General features: G+C 58.0%; 1 protein-coding gene across 1 annotated transcript; it reads right to left on the bottom strand.

Moving 5' to 3' along the window:
• Positions 1 to 1,810: 1,810 nt before the first annotated feature.
• Positions 1,811 to 3,763, bottom strand: CDK5R2 (cyclin dependent kinase 5 regulatory subunit 2). Its single transcript, XM_050339257.1, has one exon. The coding sequence runs from the start codon at positions 3,639 to 3,641 to the stop codon at positions 2,679 to 2,681; it is 963 nt and encodes a 320-aa protein (XP_050195214.1). The 5' UTR covers positions 3,642 to 3,763; the 3' UTR covers positions 1,811 to 2,678.
• Between the last annotated feature and the right edge of the window lie 4,742 nt (positions 3,764 to 8,505).

Below are 8,505 nucleotides of genomic sequence, written 5' to 3' on the forward strand. Positions count from 1 at the left end.
GGATCACAAGGCTGGGGACAAGCTCTGGCAGGTTAAATCACACAATTTTTAAGGGGGAACAACACTAAGCTCCCAAGCCTGTCTGAGGATTCCCACCCTCACTACTCACCCCTGATTGTGTTCCCTCCCCACCTACCCTCTGTCCTTGGGGGAGCAGAAGGTTCCCAGGCAAGGTAAGGTGAATGCTCCCTTTGCCTTCCTCCCCCCACCAGTTGTACAAGATCCAGAGACATCTCCCTCTCCTCACTAAGACTCTGGCTGAGCCAATGATGCATATTTAAATGCATGGGAGCATCTAAGTTCCTCTCTCGTTCCTTGACATTTTCAGAGACTCCAAGTTGTCTTCAATTACAAGTCTGCAATTAGCTCTTCCTAAATCCCCCAATGAGGCCTAGCACTCTTAATCAATGAAACACAAGGGAGGAGGGGAAGGACATGGCCTCGCTGCAGCTGGAAACATTTTAAAAAGCTGGGGCTCGAAGTTGAAATATCTTGTTAAGTGTCGCTAAGGAGATCTGGGGGCTGGGAAGCCCTTACCAGTTCTGGCAGGTTGTTCAGCTCCGGAGACGACTCTATAAAGCCCCATGGCTGGGGGGAGGGAGTCACTGGACAAACTCCACGGCTCAGGGTAGAGACAGCCAGCACCAAAGGCTCAGGTGTTACCCTGTGATGCAGTAAGACCTTCCTGGATTCATCTCACTGTGCCTCAGTTTTTCTCTCTGCAAAATGCTGATAGGGGAGAGTCAGGGCTCTCCCAGCAGCCCCGTAGGAGCTCTAAGGGTCCAATTCCACCTGTTTAAGCCAGAGCTACCTTTTTTAGGATTTAGTCAAATTTGGGGTGGGTTTGAGTGCATTGTGGCCCAGACAGCTCACCGCAAGGTCACATGAATGTCAATCTACAGGCAGGAACAACAGCACCCATTAGGAGAGGGAGAAGGGGAGAAGCACTGGTCTCGGTGGGTTTACACAGCCATGGAAAAGCCTTGCACAGTACCCTGCCAGGTCAGCCCCCATCACAGGGACATCTGTGCTGTCTTCCTGGCAGCACAGCTTTGCCTGAATGAGCCAGATTGGGCCTAATTAGCAGCTCTGCTGATGCACACAAAGGTAGAGAGAATCCAGCTTACCCTCCATGACCTGCAGAGCCAGCATAGCTCTTCCCAGCTAAGGGGAGCCTGAATGCCTGGCTCAGAGGGGCTGGGAAGCACTGGATGCAGACCCCAACCAGAGAACACGTGTTGCAGATCCTGTTGAAGAAGGCCCAGCAAATTCAGTACTCTGAAGCATAACAAGCAGCTATGAGAAAAGCAAAGCCTTCCCCTTCTCCACCCCTCTCCCTGGGGGTCTGCAAAAGCACAGAGCTGGTAACAAGGCTAGCAGCATAGCTCCCACAGCCTGCTGCTGCCAGGGAAGGGAGCCCAGCCCTGCAGAGAGAGGGAGGAAGGGGGAGGTTGGGGTAGCTTTAGGAAAACTTAAAAAAAAAAAAAGAAAAAAAAATGGAGGTGACATGAAATGTGGCATCCTATTTAAATTCAGAGCAGCAGACAGGCATTCCAACTGGAACGGAGGAGGCCAGGAGAGCTCACAAGGAATCAAGAGACACTCGGGTGGACCAGAACTGGCCTTGGTCACAACAAACAGTGGTGAAATTCTGACCCCCAACTCACACTGAGGAGTAAAACCCCCTTTGAGAACCAGGTCCCCCATCCCTCTTGGGGAGGAGAGGGGGCATGACTAGGAGCTTGGGGTGCCCCCCCAATCCCATTTGCACCCCACAGCCCAGCAAGTCCAGGAGCCATCACCAGGCCCATCCAGGCCACCTCTTTATTCTCCAGTGAAGCAAAGCAAGAGGAGAGGGAACCCCTCCCTCCCAATAGCAGGCTCCCTCCGTCTGGGGTCCCTAGGCCTCCTCTGGCACAGACCCCTTTACTCGCAGCAAGCCAAGGTTGGGGGAGGCATAACCCCTTGTTTGGGGAGGCGCACCGGGGGTTGGGGGGGGGGAGGAATTACACGCGGGGAGGGGCGTGGGCGTCCCCCCACAGCGGCTCGAACAAAGGGGCATGCGGACGGCTGCCGCGGGGTGAGGAGCAGCGTCGCCCATGCTGAGGGGGCCCATATCCCCCACGTGGGCGGGAGGGGGGGGTGGGAAGGCATCGCTCACAACACAGAACACCCCCCCGCCTTTGTCTGCTCAGGCGCGGCAGATCCAGCACCACGGACAGCACCGGGAGCGCGGCGGGCAGGTTCTGCCCGTGCCGCAGAGCTCCTTCACATGCACCCTCTGCAAGAGGCACCCGCCGCACCCCCAAGGTTCCCCCGACCACTCCTGCCCCAGACCCTCATTTATATTTTTTTCACCCCTTTTTTTTCTAAAGAAAATGCATCCAGGAGCCGCCGCTCCTCCGCAGCCTCCCCCCTCCATCGCGCAGGCGGGAGGGTCACCACTCCCCCTCCTCGGTCTTCGCCGCCGCCTCGGTGTTCCGGAGCGCAGCCCCGTTCTGGGTGGGGGCGGCCGGATCCGGAGCAGGGAGGGTCCAAGTAGCGTCTCCGTGGAGCTGGCGGCTGGGGAGGGGGGAAGGCGAGGAGGATGTGGGGGGAAGAGGGGGAATCCGACAGTCCTTCGCCTCCCCCGCCCCTCGGTGCGCGGCCCCTTCCGGCCCCGGGGGCCTGGTACCTCCCTAACGGTCCAGGCTGATCGTCCAGTGCTTGGACCCGTCTCCGCCCTCGCCCTCGCTCTTGAGGTCCTGGAAGAGTTGCGTGAAGTAGTGCGGGTCCGCGTTGATTCGCAGCATCTTGGCGCTGAGGCGCTGGATGATGCCCAGGCAGCGCTCCCAGAAGCGCCCCTTGTCGCCCTCCACCAGGAAGGGCTTGAGCGGGTAGGAGATCTCGTTGCCCATGTAGGAGTAGGCAAGATAGAGGCAGGTGAGGAAGGCGGCCTGCAGCTCTGCCTGGCTCCCGATGTCTTCGCCCCGCAGCGCTTCCCGGCACAGCAGGTAGACGAACACCAGGTTGGCCGGGGTGATGAAGCCCTGGTCCTGCCAGCCCTGCAGCAGCAGCGAGCGGTCCACGCTGCGGAACCAGGAGATGAGCTCGCCGGGGCTCAGCTCCTTCAGGCGGTAGCAGCGGCGGCACACGAAGTCCCCCAAGCAGCGCAGCAGCTCGCCGGTGGACGCCTGCACCACCACGCGGCGCGGGGACCCTGGGGGGCGGCCGCCCGCCGGCGGCGGTGGTGGCGGTGGCTTTCCCCCGCCGGAGCCCGGGTGCAACTCCTGCGGCGCCGAGGGCACGGTGGGCACCGGCACGGCCAGCGGGCCCTGCTTGGCGCCGTCGGCCGGCCCCACCACCGATTTGCGCAAGTTCTCGCGGTTTCGCTGCACCACCAGCGGGTCAGGCTGGCCCGGGGGCCCCCCGGGGGCCCCGCCGCCGGGCTTCGGCGTCACCTTCTTAGTGCTCTTCTTCTTCTTGGCCGAGGCGGCCACCAGCCTCTTCCAAGTGAGCGCCGAGATGAGCACGCCGGGGCGCTTCAGCCGGCTCTCGCCCTTGCCCGGCACCCTTCCCGGCGCCTTGTCGGCCAGCAGCCCCCCGCCGCCGCCGCCCTTGCCCGAGGAGGCGGCGGGGGAGAGGGAGAGCACCGTGCCCATGCTAACGCCGAGCGAGACGGGCGTGCAGGGGCCGGGGCGCCGGCACCGCCCATAGGAGGCCGGGGCCTGCGGGGGAGGCGGCCCGCACCGGGGCCGCGGTACCCGAGGATGCTCCGCCGCGCCCGCTCTGGGCTCCGTGCCCGCCGCTGCAGCCAGGCGCGGCCCCGCCGCTCCCCGCCTCCCCGCCGACAGCCAATCGCCGCCGCACGGGGCCCCGGTGTGCCCGCCCCCCCGCCGGTGGGCGGTGGCAGAGCGCGGCGCGGCTTTGCCGGGCGGCCGCCGCCCCGGCGTGACCTTCACCGATCGGAGGCTCGCATGGTGCTCCCGCCAGGGCGGGGGGTGGAGTTGGGACCTGCGATGCTGCTTAAGCCCCCAGCCCTTTGTGTGGGGGACGTGGGGAGGCTCCTGGGGGAGCCCAGAGGACAGTGGGCACAGGAGGGGTCTAGGGAGGGCTTGTGAACTCGGTTATTCTTGCGAAGTCCTGTTCTCTATTCTTACCCCCAGGGGAAAAGATAACCCTTCCCAGACGAACAGAGCTCTCTGCTCCAATGCTGCTTAGGGAACACGGTGGGGAAAAAGAGCCTTTGGAAATGCCAGAAAAGAGCAGAGGGGTGAAGAGGAGGCATGAAGATCAAGCAGACTGTGAAGATGTGCTCAGGGGCCAGCTAGAGGTTTGGGGTGGTTGGAAGGCTGTCTGTGACTCGGCAGCCAACATGAAAGGTGTAGGCTTGGTGGGCAAGCCTCTCTTCTCCTGAGAACCAGCCTGACCCCGGGGAACAGCTCTGCAGGGAGTCAGAAGGCACCCAGCTTTGGGGGAGCACCCCCAGCACCTGCTGAGCAAGCATGAAGTCCCCCACCCGCCCTGCCTTTTCCCACTCAGATGTGGAAGGGAGACTTACCACCAGGCTGACAGTCACCAGTATTGGGCCAAAGTCAGGGACCTTGGAGAAGGGGAAAGGAACCTCCTCCATGTTCCCAAGGCAAGACCAGCCAGCCCTGCTGCTCAGGGCTCCCAGACCCTGAGGGAAGGAGGGAAGAGATGGTGCACTTCTGCATCATTGCAAGCATTGTGTGATAAACCAGCCACATGCACGTGCATAGACGCTGCTTCTCCCTCTATGGATCTGAGCATTCCATAGATGAAATCTGCACCCTCTGCTTGCTGCCTCTCTGCTCCTTGCAGGAAGATCCCCCCTGTATTTCTCACGAGCTGCATGATGGATCCTGCAGCCCTGATTTCTACAGCAGGTGCCAGGCATCCATTAGGAACAAAATGCCCCCATTGCAGGGACTGCTCCTGCATGTAAAGCATTGGGAGAGACAGCTTGGAAAGGATTCAGGGAGAATGTCTGAACGATGCATTTTGATACAGCATTTTATGTGTGAAATGAACACATGTCGTTGCCAGGATGTAGTTGCTGCCGGATGGATCCAGGCTAACAGGCGGTAATGAATTATCAACCGGGAGGAGCTAAGCCAGCCCCCTTGCTTCCTCCTGCACTGCTGATGCTGGAAGTGTTTGCAATGAAAGCACAGACTCAGAGCCATGTTTCAGGCTTCTGCACTGGCCTCCTGATGCTTGGGGCTGATTTCCACATCTAGGGGCAGAACAGAGGCTATGCCCTCTGTGCCATGGCAGGGAAGAGTGGCAAAGTTGCATTGCTACATATCCTGCACTGTGGTCAGCCACCATTCCTGGAGTAGGTTCTGCAAAGAACAGGCATGTGTGCACACAGACCTTCAGATGCAGAGGTTTGCTTTGGGAGTGGCCAGAACCAGGTGGATTTGGGCCAGCACCACCTGCTCAAAGCCAGCTTAGAGTGGGCTGAAGTAACCAGGAGGATTTGGTTAAAGGCATATAAATACGGACGAAGAAAATCAGGACAAGGTTCCTGACAATGATTAAGTCAGCACCTTTAGATATACATAGCTGAGAAGATGGAGGAGCCCTAGGGAGGGGATGGGAAGAAGCTTGTCTTTTCTCTCTTTACACATTTGAGGATTTTCTGGTGTGCAAATATGGTCTCATCAGAAACCCACAGATGAATTTTGCAGGTGAGGAAGCAGAGGCCTTTCTGCATACTGCTTTCTCTTGCTGAAGAGAAATTGCTCTCAGATTGCTTCATCTGAAACACGTGAAGCCACCCCCACCCTGTGTGAGATCTCCCAAATTGGCTTCCCTGGACTCATGGAGAAAGACTACTCATATTTGACAGTGATGGGCTTCACAGCAGAGGTCAGAGAGTTCCCCTGGCTTCCCCAGCTGGGCTTGTGGTTATTGAACTGCGCAACTCAGTGTGTATGCACCTCCTACCACTCCCAGGAGGGGAGATTTGGCTGAAGTCGGTTTAACAATCCAGCCCAGGGCTGTTCAGTGATGCAGCCTGAGGCCTCAGCTATGAGCAGGAGGAGAGCTTCAGTGCATTATTCCCTTCTTGCCTGCAGCTTGTGTCCTGCTGTGGCAGCAGCTCTGGGGTAGAGAAGGTCAGTGAGCCCACAGTCATTCTGCAAGACAGCATTGCTGACAACGGCAAGGGATTCCTGCAAGCGCTATGGAATTACCCAAGCCCTACAAGAACAGCAGGATGTTTCTTTCTTATGTGGGTAGAGAAGCAGCTTTGCAGCTTACATGGAAGGCAGCCGCACTTCCACGTGAAATAGGAGGATCTTTTCCCCACTCTTTAGTTTCACTCTTCAGGCTCAAGCTCCAAGGCAATTATATAGCACAAAGTACATCCTTGGGGCCATCTCTGCTTGGTGTCTTTCTTGGTTGTAAATGGTCAGCTGGCAGGGTAAGGCGCAAAGCAGGAGAAGAGGGCAGCATTTCCCTTCCCCAGGGAATTGCTGTTCCCACCCCAGGCAGCAGGAATGACATATCTTTGGATGCAAGGGAGGAAAGAAGTAGGGCTCCAGCCATAGTTGGTCTCAAATCTCTCAGATTTCTGGCCTTAGCCAAATCTTCAGCTGTTGGGGCTGTGGCTTTGCAGGGACACTGCTGGCATACACAGGTACTCTGCCACTAAGGGTCACTGTAGCCAGAGCAACCCATACTTCAGCTACATGCTAGCACCAACAAAGGGATGGTTTCTTGTCTAGGCCCCTAACTTGGGCTGTAAAAAGGTGTATCCCCATCTTGAATCAGGGATATTCCAGATGGGAGATTGGAGCACTCTGGCTCCCAGCACAGCTGGCTGGGCTCTAGGGATGGAGACAAACAGGGAGACAGCAGCACCAGGGAAGAGAAGTAGGTGTAAAACCAAGCAGGTACTGTGAAAAGGCTCTGAAAGAGCTACCACTGATCTACAGGATCCACACAGTTCCCTCCAGGTGCCTGACAGTCTCCTGCTCTGCTCCACCCAACCTGAGCCTCCCACTGCAGAGAGCTGTGCAGGTCTGCCTGCCTAGTTCAGGTGGGAATGTGGGGGCAGGTCAGGCCTTAGCTCAGCCCATGCCAACCATCACATCCTCTCCAAGCTGTCTCTGGCATGATGGTGCCATGCTGAGGCTCTGTCTCAGAAATGCATAAGTTCCCAGCCTGGGGCAGAGCAGCTCTCCCAGCACCCTTATGACAAGAAAAGGCATTCTGGAGGGTCCAGGGCCCCCTAGTCTGACCCCAGCTCCCTTCCAGGATGCTGGGCGATTGGACACAGGCTTTGTGATGCGTCCTGGCTGAAAGCAGTTGGCACATCCCCCTGCCTGCTCCAGAATGATGAATGAGCATGTGTTTGCTGGCTGGCTAGAGCTGTTCTTTAATAGCTCACTTGCTGTGCCGTGGTCTGTCTGCACTGGCAAAGACAAGCAGGGAAAAGGACTGTCTCCTTGGCAGCAGCTGGCCAGCCAGCTCCTGCACTGCTTTACCCATGGAGAGAGAGCTCACAGTCTTCGTATATCTCTTAGTGAGTGGTTCTGACAGCCCTGGTGCTCCCCCTCCCCAGCCTGTGCAACGAACGGCCTCTGGCAGAGCTCCTGCTGCACTGGGAGCCCTGGGGCTGGGAAGCCACAGAGGACCTGGCTGGCAGGTTGTCTGCAATGCCCAGGGAGGAGAAACCCGCTTGTGCTTCTGCACTTTCCCCCTACACCTATCCCCTTCCCTGCTCTCAAGGGTGGGGGGCTACAGCTGTGGCTCCATAGACACTGAAGCTTACCCTGTGATACCAACTTAGTGTGGCTCAGGGTGGGAAGCAGTGCCTACCTGAGGTGGCTGGAGGAGCTTGTGCAGCCCCTGCTTTGAAGTCAGCCCTGGGTTTGCACAGCAGAGTGGAGCAGAACACAGTCAAATCAAGCAGCCCTATTGCAGCCTCTGGAGAGTAGCTATTTTTGTCTTGCCATTTGCTGAACGGCAGTGATGGGAATGGCTCAGAGAGGTGAAGAAACACAGGGTGGAAAACATGCAAGACAGAGCCAGGCCTTGAATCCACATGGAAACACATCTCTGCTTCCCAATCCATGGCCAGAGAGATGGGTCCTGGCACTGGGTAGCTCCTGGCTTCTGGTGGGAGAGGCATTGGGGTGAGGATGTGGATTGATTGCCATCAGGGCTAAGCTTCCAGCAGACATCCCTTCCAGGACTGCTGGCATTAAAACCCTTAGGGAAGAAAGTCTCAGCTCTGAGAAGAACAGGAAGTAATAACTAGGATGTCTTAAGTATAGCCACGGGCTGCTTAAATGCCTGCCAGCATATCCCTAGGGTCTCGAGGCAGGAGAAAACCCACACAAGCCGCAGAGTAGTAGAGATTAACGAAGGTGCCAGTTATCCCCCCTGCAGCCAGTTCGGGCTCCATCAGCCAGCCGAGCACAGGGAGGTGGCGGGTGGTCTCTGCGCTGGACGCCCCGAAGGGGTGAGGCGGGGCCGAGTGAGCCCCTG

Source organism: Myiozetetes cayanensis, unplaced genomic scaffold (genome assembly GCF_022539395.1).
Source record: "Myiozetetes cayanensis isolate MyiCay16 unplaced genomic scaffold, myiCay2020 scf9, whole genome shotgun sequence".
In the NCBI taxonomy this organism is placed as follows: domain Eukaryota; kingdom Metazoa; phylum Chordata; class Aves; order Passeriformes; family Tyrannidae; genus Myiozetetes; species Myiozetetes cayanensis.

Bases quoted from the DNA above. Each gene is read 5' to 3' on its own strand.
- CDK5R2 (XM_050339257.1), bottom strand. From the start codon at position 3,641: ATGGGCACGGTGCTCTCCCTCTCCCCCGCCGCCTCCTCGGGCAAGGGC.